The sequence below is a fragment of the Lissotriton vulgaris genome, chromosome 12 (assembly GCF_964263255.1).
Source record: "Lissotriton vulgaris chromosome 12, aLisVul1.2, whole genome shotgun sequence".
Lineage (NCBI taxonomy): Eukaryota > Metazoa > Chordata > Amphibia > Caudata > Salamandridae > Lissotriton > Lissotriton vulgaris.
Genome location: NC_141700.1, coordinates 270,642,265 through 270,655,338, shown reverse-complemented (window position 1 = coordinate 270,655,338; position 13,074 = coordinate 270,642,265). Strand labels below are relative to the sequence as shown.

Below are 13,074 nucleotides of genomic sequence, written 5' to 3'. Positions count from 1 at the left end.
GAAGCTGAAAACAAATCCAAAAATAACAACCAGTAAACAAAAGACTTGTATGTATTATGTTGTGTTTAAAATTAGACTTTCAGATCTGGTGCCTCAGAACAGAAGCATTCTTAAAATGGCTGACGGGCAGTTTCAGACCCAGCCTATGTAGCTCCAGGGGCGGCCTTAGGCATGTGCAAGCTGTGCACCTGCACAGGGCCACCAAACCCCAGGGGCCGCCACGCCAAAATATATCCTTAATATAATAATCCTCTGAGGATGGATACATATTTGTGTGGCGGCCCCTGGCAGGGATTTGGCGGCCTCCAGCTCTGTTCCACTTCCAAACACCCTGACCCCTCTTCACTGGCCTCCACGTTCCGCCCCGCCCGAACCCCCTCTTCTGGGGCCCCTACCTACGCTCCCTGCCCCGGGCCGCCATGAGCCTAGAGCCGCCCCTGGTAGCTCTCTCTCTCGTTTGCAGCTTTCGACCAACAGGTTTATGTGTTTCAAATTAGTAGGTGGCGGGGTTGGGCAGTCTGTGAAGGCAGGCCGTTACAGTCAAGGTCAGCTGCCTGACGAGCAGGGTTTCATTTGCGACTGACTCGTCCCTGTCAGTCAATCCCTTCTGATCAAGTGCTGACTCACTGAAGGCTTGCCATGCAAGCTTCAGATTTGGGAGCATGAAAAGCAGGAGCAGCTCACTCTTCCCAAGGAGTGACTCAGTCACTTGTGAGGACTGGTAGCACCAGCGACAGGCTGTTTCTCGAAACTTTCGTCAGTCTGAGGTGCCAAGCAAAGGCCCACTTTCTCAGCGCCAGGGGATTTTATGAGGCTCTGGCCAATAGAGAGATCTGGTTTCATTGCTGGTTCATCCATTTCACTCTAGTAATCACTCTGTTCAGGTGTGGTGAACATAGAAATGACCAGTGGAAGGCTAATGGAGCCCTGGGCCAATGAGCGACCGCTGCAGTGAGGAGATGGAAATGGGCAACAGGGACACAGCGGGTGAAACACACATATCATCACTTATTAATACCGAGCGCCATGGCTGCACGGCACAGTACGTCACCCTCAGAGCGTATAACAAAAGGACCACTGTTGTAGCATCAGAGTGAACTCTCAAACTCCCTGGACCAGGACAGCACACCGGGTCAGGGAGTCCCCGGGATCCAGATCCGGGAGAGTGTAAAGACAGGCTGCTGAATCATTTATTTATTCATTTATTTATGTTCATTTATTTATATTTGTTTGTTTATTTATTTATGCCAAATCTGGTGGCGCAGTGGACTAATGCATTCACGGTAGGGGCCTGTGTTCAACCTCATGGTCACAGGATCTAATCCCGGTGGGTCCACTCAGCCTTTCATCCATCTGAGGTCGATAAAATGAGTACCATTGAGTTGGGTAACAATATACATCTGTTATTCAGCGCCTTGAGACCCTTGGGTGATATGTGCCCTTTACAAATACACATGTTATGTTATGCGCAGGGTTTTGTAAGGAGTGGGCAAGGTCTCATGGGCGTCTGAACAATGCCAGCTGCAGAGTATTACAAAAGACCGATTTCATGCACCATCAGGGTATTGCCATACAAGGTCCTGTAAAGAGTAATATTTTGATACAGCTGTGTTCAGTAGTGTATATTCGGGTGCAGACGTGTACAATATAGGTGGAGTGCACTTCAATGAGCGTCATATATCATCTTATAGCACAGAGAGTAGTTTGTGCAAACTTATGCAGGAGTTGGCATTTCCACACAGGGCAGAAAGTGAAGGGTATAATTGCTTTTTGCATTGTCTTAATTAGCCATGAATAATACATATGTCTCATGTAACAAACAGGGTTAGGCAATCAATAACAACAGAGTACCCTGAGGGAACCTTTGCCATGGTTAGGAGAGTGGGGTACCGTTTGGATGGACCTTCAGGGGTGAACTGGAAGGATTAAACCACCAAATATAACCTTTGTTTTATGGAATTCTCTTAAGTAACGAATGAACGAGTGGTCTTATTGAGCGCAACGATTGCCCGGAGGCATCTTGGCACTAAGCGAAACAAGAGGACAGTGGAACTCAGTTATATTTGTATTAACTGAATAAAATGCCAGGTTTTATAAGACCACTACCTGCCCTTAAAAAAGTAAACGAAACGTAACATTTTTTTTTTTAATGCATCCCGTTTTCCTTTGAGGAAAATGGTCTGCATTAAAAAAAAAAATGCTTTATTTAAAAGCAGTCCCAGACATGGTGGTCTGCTGAGCCCAGCAGGCCACCATCCCTGGGAGGGCCTGTCATTCCCAATGGACTTGCAAATTGCGAGAGGCTCATTAATATTCATGAGCCTCGCGATTTGCAACCCCATTGGGAATCGCAAACAGTGTTAAACACACTGTTGTACATTTCAAATAGCGCCTTGCAAATTGCGAGCCACAAATGAGTCGCAATTTGCAAGGCGCTATTTTGCAGGTCGTATATCTGGCCCAGAAGGCTTTTATGAAAGTGGCCAGCGGTGTTAAATATAGATTGGACTTTGTGGGGCTTAGGGATGATCCCTGAGAGACACTACAGGGCAGACAATAGGATTCTGAGGTGAATTCCCCCAGGAACACTGCTTGTCGCCGCCCAGAAAGGAATGACTGTAATAGGGCCAGCGCAGGACCTTCTATCCCAAGTTCTCACATACAGTCATCCAAAAGCTCATGGTTGACCATATCAAAGGTTGCTGACAGATCCAGCAAGATGAGGGCTGCACTTCCGTCCCCATCCAGGGTGGCTCTAATTGCCTCAGTAGCCACTATAAGTGCAGATTCCGTGCTGTGGCCCTGCCTAAAGCTGAACTGAGTATCATCGAGGAGATGATTTGTATCTATGTAGGGGGTAAGTTGCATATTCATGATCCTCTCTGCCAGTTTGGGTAGACACAGAAGCCGCAATATAGGATGGTAATCATTCAAATCCATAACGTTAAGACTGGATTTTTCTTTAGTAATGGGCGAACTGATGCTAGCTTCCAGGGCGCAGTAAAGACTCCTGTCTCGAACATAGAAGTACACATTTTTATCAGATATGATGTTGCCTTGGGTGCTAAGTACACTGTCTTAGGGGGCAGGGATCCTGAGGAGATCCAGGTTTAATACTGGGTATGACTTTTACGATTTGCTCTACTGAAGGGGCCTCAAATTGCCTGAAACTGGCATTTTTTGAGCCCATGTCTAAGGGTTGGTTATTATAATGAATGCCGGGGGAGTCAGAGGTGACATTTTAAAGATGGTCATTACTTTTTCCTGAAAGAAACTAGCTAAAAGCTCAAGAGTCACTGAAATCTTGATTACTCACTGCTGAGTTGCTTGCTGTAGAGAGGGACAGATTTTTTTAATTGTTTAAAAGAGATTTATTAGAAACACTTGCTAGTTTTATTTGCTCTGTGTAATATCCTCATTTGCAACAAATGAAAGCGTACTTTGTATTCTGGTAAGAAGAGTTTGTATTTTTCTCTCTCTCCCTCCTTATGTCCCCAATGGCATTTGTGCTCTTGTCTCCTACATCCCAGTTTAGCAGCCCTGAGTGTTTCATCAAACCAGGGCTGAGAACTTTTTTGTATTATTAGCTCTTAGTTTGGCAGAAGCAATGCTGTTGAGGGCGGAGCTAATTCAATCGGAATAGTCCTCTGCCACATGATTTCAGTTATTCCCTAATTCAGGCAGCACATTTTTAGAAGTAGGGAATTTAATTCAGTATCTGGTATTTTGTGCCAAGCTCGACCTACAGATTTCTTATTACTGCAGGAAGCCTTTCTTGTAGTTTTATCTGCCAGTTCGACCTGACCAGGTCAATGGGAGGGAGTGAGGGTTTACAAGGTTGGAATTGTTAGTAAATATCCCATCCAGCAAATGTCCTGCCCATGCGTGGGTTCATTCACTATCTGGGAAAGATCAAAACAAGAAACAGTGTATTTTTTATCTGCAAAGTTTTATATAGCACTGGCTAGACCCGTAGGTATCAGAGCGCTTTACATGTAAATGTAAATTGATACTTGTATAGCGCACTACTCACCTGCAAGGGTCTCAAGGCGCTTGTACGAATACCGCTGTGGAACCCGTCCTGGCTTTCCCTGTGAGGCGTCCACTCCTGGGCACCCCCAGGGTGAAGGCCAGGCATCCTTAGCGTCGTGGGGGCCGTTGTGGAGATTAAGCAAGCTATTGCCCAGAGTTGCAGAGTGGGACTCTATGATTAGAATAGGCACCGTGGCGAGAATGATCAGGTCCGTGAAATTTTTGAGTCCAAGACCCGCCGAGGCAAGGAATTGAACTCTGGTCCCGGGCTAGACCTCTGCATCAGGGTCTGCCGCTCTAACCATTGAGCCACGCTTCTCCATGAGGTTCAGCAAGTTAAAGATTACATAATTACTTCAGTTACAGATTCCAGGTATAGACATAAGAGAAAGATAGTGGGAAGGAAGCAAAACTGGGAAAAGACGAAAACAATGTCAGATGTCCGGCTGGGTAGGTGACAGCTGAGGGGGTGAACCAGGGCCAATGTGCTGGATGCGCTGTTAACTACATTAAGAAGGCCATCATCAGAGAGGCATTTCATTGGGGGCATGGCAAGGTCCGCACTAGCAGCACAAGCGATCAAGAAGAAAACATATGAGGGGAAAGTAAAAGTTATAATTGAGGTCAAGCAACCTCTATCAATAGACACAGGCTCCCCTGTGTCTACTGACCTCTGACAAAATTAAAAAATAAGGCAACAAAAAAGGGGCGAACAAACTCATAAACTGATTAAAAGCTTTTTAAAACGGGACAAGCCCTTTCCAAGATGGCGCCAGGAGTAACAGAACCAGGCAACTCTCAAAAACAGGCACCTAAGTGCCTACAAAGAAAGAAAAGAGGCGTCAATCTTGTTGTGGTACCCTTGAAGATGTTGGTTCGTGGTTTGAACCACATATCATAGGGTGAGAAGGTAAGGGGTCTGAACATTTTTATAAAGAAACATTCAAATACCTAGCCAGCCCCAAATAATAAGAAAATTTTTCTTCAGAGGAGTGCCCTAGAACTAGAGTACATGACATAAATGGAAAGGCTCAGGGTAACTGCATAGCATTATAAGTTACTGCTGAAGGCTATACTGGTTGTTAAAAGCCCTGACCTTGGGTCATAGACCTGAGTCACGGGGGAAACCCTATAATGGAGGAGATATCCTTTAGCAACCAGTACCGCCTGAGGCAGAAGACCTATAAGACTATTAGAATATTCAACCCACTGAGGGTTGAATATTGTCAATTAAACAGGGAGAAAATGAAAGAGAAATGTTGGAAAGGTGGAGCAGAAGGTCTATATCAATCCTTATTGACTCTGAGTCACTTCAGTATGTTGTATGGAGTTTTCAGTATTCAAACGTTCTGCTACAGTATTAAAGCCAACTGCTGAGGCGAATACCCTGATTAAAGGCCTTTCCCCAAAATACAGGCTTTCACATCTCTGAGGTCCTATAACCAGTGATCAAGACTTTATGAATGACAGAACGGTCATAATTCTATTAGAACATTCCAAATACAGCGAGTAGAATATTCTTAATTAAACAAGAAGAAACAGAAAAACAAGCAATGGAATGTAAGTTCAGAAAGCCTACACCTGCCAATACAGAATAGGCTTGGCACAATAGTATTTGTCTTGTGTTCCTTTCTTGCTTTGATCAGGAGGACAGGAAGAAGTCAGTGTACAACCGAAATTAAGTTCTAGGGTCTTCCCTGCTATTCCTATTCCTGCTGGTGGTTTCTTGTGTTCCTGCCATTGTCGAACTGGGGCACAAAAGCGGCCCAGATACCAAAATAATAGTGCCCCTTATTAACGAATCTGATAGCTAAAAAGCGGCCAACACTCTACAAATCGGGCCAGCTTTGAAACTATGTCGGTGTCCTAACAAGGTATGTGAGACTGCATGCAGTGGTGCAATTTTTGTTGCGATTACATTGCGGAAATCGACAGTAGTAGGTGCGCGTGTCCTTTCTACTTCTGCCAGGAAACCGGCCCTTTCCACGCACCCCCCTTTCCCCCCTCCCTCCCTCTTCCCCTGCCCTATCGTGTAACAGATGAGGCTGGGAAGTGACAGCTCAAGTGTTTAGAAGTTGGAACAAATTGGCGGCGCATCGTTCCCCAGGGAAGGCCCTCCTCAGGAGGCGTCTGCCTCCCGCCATGACGCCATGACGGATGGCCTCACTGCGGAGGTGTTCGATATCCTGCCGGGGAGGGGGCGTTTGTTATTTAAATGTCTCTCCTTTTATGTTGTGGTTCATTGTAATTCCGTCTCTCACGTTTTGTTCTTTTTTTTCAGAGTTTGGCCAAATGGGAGAGCGAGAACAAGATGGTGTGTGAACAGCGGCTGCTGAAGGGGGAGGGCCCCAAAACTGCCTGGTCCAGGGAGATGACCAACGACGGGGAGCTGATCCTGGTAGGGGAGAGCGCGACACAATGTGTGAACTCTTGACTGCCCCTCGTCCCATTGGTTATTGTTATTATAATCGGCCTACTTGGGGCTGTACCGAAACGGCCATCTTGTGTGACAGCCCGATCCCTCCAAAGGGGTTCCATGGTCCGCACGAGGCAGAGCCAGTCACGTGACAGGCACTCCAGACAAGTTACCGACTGTCCAGTAAGCCTAACGTGATTGGCTGCCACTGCGGCAGCCCTGCCAATCGTTACAAGGGAAAATTATCAATTTACCAGAAGGCGCTGTAGTGGCGCCACTTTCAGAGGCACCACCATGTCATGAATTTCCTCAATTTCTTTAAAGCATGCCTTCGGTTGTTCTCATTTCTTTACATTTTGTCACTACAGTTCTAAATCCCTCCAGTCCGTTACGGCGTATTGGGGACATGTACAACGTTCCACGGCTTTTATTATGTCAAATATGTTTTAATATGTACCCATCTTGTAGGAGTTTTCTAAAAGAATGTTTAATCAGGAAACCGATTGCCCCCCCCCCCCCCCAACCTGTATAAAAGGAGTTGTACAGGACGTGTAATGGAAGGAGGGGTTATTAGTGATCACTTCGAAAGACAGACTCGAGAGAGATGTGTGATGTGCTGTCTCCCTTCCGTTTCTCTTTCTCTTATCTCCCCCTGTCCTCTACCGACCATGCACGAACAATGCACCATATTAGATACCAAATCATCTAACAGTTTACCCTGCATGAGGTCTCCGCCTCCATTTGCACCCATATTAAAGAGGTCTCCAATTTCCCCTCTTGGCACACCTTCCTTGGCGCCTCCAGACAGCATCATCCTCTGGCACTCCCCTGTCACTCTCTCCTCTCTGCTTCTACCCTTCAAACTTTTCCTCCATCCTCCGCTCTTTCTCCGCCTCTCAGTCCCTTTCCATGTTCTCCACTTTCTCCCCCTGGTCACTGGTACTGCCCTGCTTGCTCTTCTTCTTTGTTCTCTTTCACCTACTTCCGTGTGCCCTACCCCCTCATAACCTCTTCCCCTTGTCCCCACTTTTTCCTTGGTCTGTTTTCTTCCCTGTCCTACTTTCTTCTCCCTCATGTTTGTCCCCTCCTATACCCCATCCTGTCATCCTTGTCCACTCCTGCCCTTCTCCCTAGTTTGTCCCCATCCTCTGTCCCCTTTACACGACCCCCCTCCCCTTATTCCACTTCCTAAAACCTTCAAGCTAAGACTGTAACATAGAGACCCTGCAAGCTACAAAACCAGTAGTGAATACTATATAAAAATCAAGGTAATATGATTATTGTTCTCACTTCTGTCGTTTTCTTCCGTTTCCAGACTATGACAGCGGACAATGTTGTTTGCACGAGGATCTATGTTCGAGAGTGATGATGCAAGAAAACTCACAGAAAGCCAGCATACCCTCCAGCTCTCACCTCAGTCCTGCCAGTCGTAGTGTGCCCACCAACATCAAGACACCACTATCGCCAAAAAAGCAGACAGTATCCTGCCTATCGCTTGCAAGAAATGTCCACTCGACCCAGCTTGACCCGTGGAACTCTGAACATCCTTTTCCAGAGCTGTGGCCACACACAGTGCCACTAGAGATGACTGCTGTGGATATATATAATACTGCTTATATCCCACTCCGCCTCAGCCTCAATGATCTTATCTTCGGGGCCTTTGAAGAGGCCACCCAGCATGTAGGGAATAATAGGATATTTGTGCGTGGCTTTGCCTAACGTGACTGACTGTCCCGTAGTCCTCATGACCTGGCTTGTCAGAAATCTCCAGCTTCCACATTAAGCCAGTCCAAATGTGTGCATGTGAGAGCTAAAAACCTGATATTTCTTCTGGTAGAACTTTTTATAAATCACAAACCCCAACCAGCCACACATGTCAGTGGTCAACTAGTCCTTTTGCTGTTAAACCTACCTTGAGAAGGCACCTGGATATTCTCTCGGTGATTAGTGCGCTATACAAATCAATATAATGTAACGCAAGGCTGAGTCTCACTCAGTATTGTTCGGGACTCCCTCATTGATTTTAAGGGAATAGACCTGATTTGTTAAATGCTGGTTGGTATCATGATCGAAACACCACCTCTTTGGACAAGGGAATCATTTCAATACATTTCCCAATGCACTTTCATCCACACAGTGTAAAGTACTACCCTGGCAGCAAGATGTACCCTTGTCAGTCAGTCCAAGGGCTGATTCGTGTGGGAAAGCATATGCATCATTCGTAGCATAGTGTCTGCATTTCTGCATTTACTGGCCACTAAATTGTGTGGGGACTTCAGTGTGTTAATTAATGGAGAGGGGGTATTGCTTTCCAATATTGGCAATCCAGTAACCTTCATTAAGCTTACACTGCACTAAGATTATTTCATGGAGGCCCCCCCGCTCATTGATTGTACTACTCACTGTACTCGGTGAACAAAGACATTGTGTGGTCAACAGGTGCAAATAAAATAAGTATTTATACCACTGTGTGCAGTTAGTTAGTAGTACTACAAAGCAAGCCAAGGGGATCTCTAAAACATAAAGTGGCACTCAGGCCTGTCGTATACCGCAAGGCTTCAGCACTGCGCTGTCTACATTTCTTGGGTCAGTTTTGTTAAAACAGCTGTGTTATGACAGTTCATAACACTTTAGTCCATCTTCTAATAAAACTGTATAAGTAAAGAAGAAACCATTTGACGCCCATGTTTGATTCAAAACTTACATTGTTGTTTCTGGGCTTTTCACAGATGTCCTCTTTTACTGGAAAAGCTGTCTTGTGTGACAAAGTGATCTCCCCACTCGTAAGTTGTCAATTTTATTCAAAGGGCCACATTCATGGTCACATTCCTTCTTAACCCCTCCCCTGCTGGTGACGGAACCACTCCGCCATCAGCCGCGGTCGCGCTGTGCTGATGACGGAGCGGTCCATCACGGCCCGCTCGGCACGCCTGCGCGGCGCGGATTCCTCGCCTGCGCTGAGCGTTCTATTGAGCGGGCAGGGCCGTGACAGAACCGCTCCGTCATGAACACAGCGCAACTGTGGCTGGTGACGGAGCGGTTCTGTCACCAGCATGGACCCGCTGCGCGGCCGCCCCGCCCCCCTTAGTACTGCGGCGGAATAGCCGCCGCAGTGAAGGGGTTAAGAAAGAGGATCAGAGGGGTAACAATAATGTTGTCATGCCTAAGGAGGCAAATCCATGAAGTCATAATACAAAACATTTCAGCCACTGACATGTTTCTGTAAGTGGTCTGCCTACTGATGTACATTTACATGAGGCAAAATAATTTGCATAAAAAAAGCACCAATAATGGAAACATTCTCAAGACATCCTCTTTGCAGAATTCCTCCTAAATAACAAACTGAAATTGTGAACGCCCAGTTATGCTTATTACTTTCGTTGCTGATGCTCAGAATGCTTACAGCTTGAAATTAGAGAGTAGTTTCCAATCACTGAGTGATTAACAGTTACTCAGCCACTGAGCAGGAAGTCATTTCCCTCACTGCCTTAGACTGACCACTTCTATTCACTTAGTAAATTGAGTCAAATAATCGAGTCAATCTTCATTTGCTAATTTAAAAGTTAATTCTACAGTTTTTGAAAGAGGTATCCATCCAATTTCACTGAATATAAGGAGGAGGCCACTGGTTCAGTGGACTGATGCATCCACTGCAATTATGTGTCTTGGACCCTGGTGCACCCAGTTTTCCTTTCACCATCTCAAGGTTGATACAATGAACGGGGAACATCGTTTACAACGCGGATGTTACACAGCAGTTCCCTTACGACGCAACCTTTAGAACGCAAGTTGTAACAACGAATTGCGCTGGGGGGCGCTCCAGGATAGTAAATAGTTTAATTTACTATCCAACTCCTTCCCTACTATCCACGGGGACTGGAGTTGGAATAGTAAATTAAACTATTCACTATCCAGCCCCCAACAACGCAAATCGTGGTAATGACTTGCGTTGTAAAACATGATCGTAAAGTACTGCGATGTAGAACATCGCATTGTAACGACATACATCCACAATGAACACCTGTAGATAAGAATAAATATCTGTTATCTGACAGTAACTCCATGTGACTTCTCTGGGTGGACTCTGGGTGGACCTGTGCTTAAACAATGCGATTTGGGTCGTTCCCACTGAAAGGAAAGTCATTGTTGGACTTCCTTGTTCCATCAGGTCCCTGTGTTATTGCAGATGCTGCATGAAAATTACGTTCAGCCTGTAGTGTATAATTGCAATAATTATATTACTGTGCTGTTTAAGTACACCTTGGAAGAAGGATAGCAGCCTTCATTGCCTCATTAAAACCACAAATTTCAGCATTTGATTCCAATCACAGACAGGCTTTATTTAAGATAACGTTTAACTTGCAGCGCGCCTTAGATCGCATACTAATGTGACGCCATCTGTGTTTTTCTGTTTTTGTTGTGGGTGCCCACCAAATTCCTACTGACTCAAAAACCCAGACATAGTGCCACACACAACATTTGCATCAAGAAAGATCATAGAAAGTTGCTTCTTCGCAGCAATACTGCACACCTTTAGAAAACTACTGATGCAGGCGTAGTTCTAACAATGGGTAGCAACGCCTTCTATTCTAGAAATTTGTAATGGCAAAATGTGATTGTTTCAACTGCATTCTGAGATAGCCAGGGCTAATCCATGATGGCTAAATCCATGCAACATTTTCGGTATAACCACTAAATGTGTAAATAATTGCAATTTAGATTGATGGTTTATAATGTTTTCTTCTAAAAATCTGGCATAGAGCCAACCCCGTGGACTGTATTTGGTTAACACATATTTTTTACACTTATGAGGTGGTGCAGACAGTATTTTCACCAATATTTGCACTATCATCAATTATAAGCCTTGTGTACATTGTGCCTATTCCTGCTTTGGACCCACGGTGTTCCAGTCCATTATTACCAGTAGCAACCTCAAAACAAAGGAAACTTTGAAAAGAATTCAGTCAAAACAGGAGAGAGTAGTGTCTGTGCATTATTCCCCAGCGTGTGCCTATGTGTAATATGTGCACAGCACACCCGGTAGATGCCACAGATGTTATTTCTTTGTTTTGGACTCTTAATTTAAGGAGGGATCTAAATAACAACAGACATTTTTACCAGTCTACTTCTAGAGCTGTACTTTGTCCCTGAGGTGCCTTGGCACTATTGACTGACAATTGGTGTTTATTGTTACCCAAAAGCGCTATGTGAAAGCATATTGCCTCAAAAGGATGTAAAGCTCACTTAAGCCACCAGAAATAGAACCTGTGATCATGAGTGCAAACCCAGATCCCTGACATGGACGCATTCATTGAATACGCCAGCAGACCAAAATGACACAACAAGCATGCACAACTGTATGCTATGGAAAACAGGCACAGTTAAGAGATCTGACTAGAGGATCTAGTTTAGAGTGTGGTGGTAATGGAAAGTCTTTGAAAACGCAATTTACAGGGGGGAATTCTTTGACAGAATTTCCTGGATCGTCAGTATATGATGGAAGATTCTTCCACTGCTGGATCCCTCATATAGATAGCACTTCCTCCAAAATCCGAGCTTTGTTGTTCCACAGAACTGTAAATCAAACGCCCCAAGCAGGCTCCCTGTCCAGGATGCAAGGGAGTCCCCATGTCCGGGACAGGGAGCTTACAAGGCTGGCGATGCAGTGCTTCAATGTACAGATTGGAGCCCATGATGGGATTCCCATTGGAAACTGTGGATTGGGTTCTTGTTCTGTATGGTCAAGTGTGAAACTCTTCATATTCAGATGAAAATTGGGCAATGGTCCATTTAAACACACGTTTACATCAAAATTAATGTGTACGTTTGCAAGCAGCCTTAGCCTACATTTTTTAACCTCTACCAAATGTTGTGTAGACATGTACAGAAAAATGTCCGAAGCTATCAGATGTTCAGGACGCTCAGGCCACGAAGGCAGAAGGCGCTCTCCCATTCTGACTCGATGGGCTCCACTCAGGAGGGAACTCAAACCATACTTGCTATGCTGTAACCGCTTTGCATGACATAGATGTAAAATGTAAAGTATTAAAACTCTACTCCCATTCCTTTGTGATTCACCAAATCCCCTGACTGGAGAAAGCCGAGAAAGAAAAACACACCGAACCTGGCATGACTGGCAGTAGCATTGCATATTTTATATACAATATTTTTTCACATTTGTTTAGAAAAGCTGTCAAGCTTGTCATGTAGTTTGTGCATTCCTACTTCCCAATAGATCTTTCCTTTCTGTTCTCTCCCTGTAGTTTATACGTCTTGGAGTATTTATTTGTTAATATTTTTTATAATAAAAAAGGGGAAAAAGATCTGTTTTGTGATACCCAGCCGCCGATATTGCATAGAAAAGACACCACTTGTTTTGTAACATTCTTCTTGTAATAAACGTCATATACACCTTGCTCTATGCGTCATGCTTTCCTGTTGTTCTTTACCCAGTGTCATTTCAAGGATTTTACGGGGCCTGGGGCAAGCAATACTTTGGGGTCCCCTGTCCGGAGCAGTTTTGCATTTTATTACCCGGTTTCTGCTAAATCAAGCTTCATGATGCCAAACAATATTGAATGTTACATGAAAAGTTGACTCTGGGTGGATTAGGTCTCATGAATATT

At 44.9% G+C, this 13,074-nt stretch overlaps 1 protein-coding gene across 1 annotated transcript in view; it reads left to right on the top strand.

Annotated features, from left to right (window-relative positions):
* CRABP2 (cellular retinoic acid binding protein 2) overlaps positions 1-12,864 on the top strand; it is a 62,421-nt gene extending 49,557 nt beyond the window's left edge. Inside the window, exons 3-5 of the mRNA XM_086945023.1 lie at positions 6,314-6,430; positions 7,764-8,821; positions 10,204-12,864. Coding sequence (XP_086801149.1) covers positions 6,314-6,430; positions 7,764-7,814 — 168 coding nt within the window. The 3' untranslated portion in view covers positions 7,815-8,821; positions 10,204-12,864. The remainder of the gene's footprint in view (positions 1-6,313; positions 6,431-7,763; positions 8,822-10,203) is intronic.
* Positions 12,865-13,074: the final 210 nt, after the last annotated feature.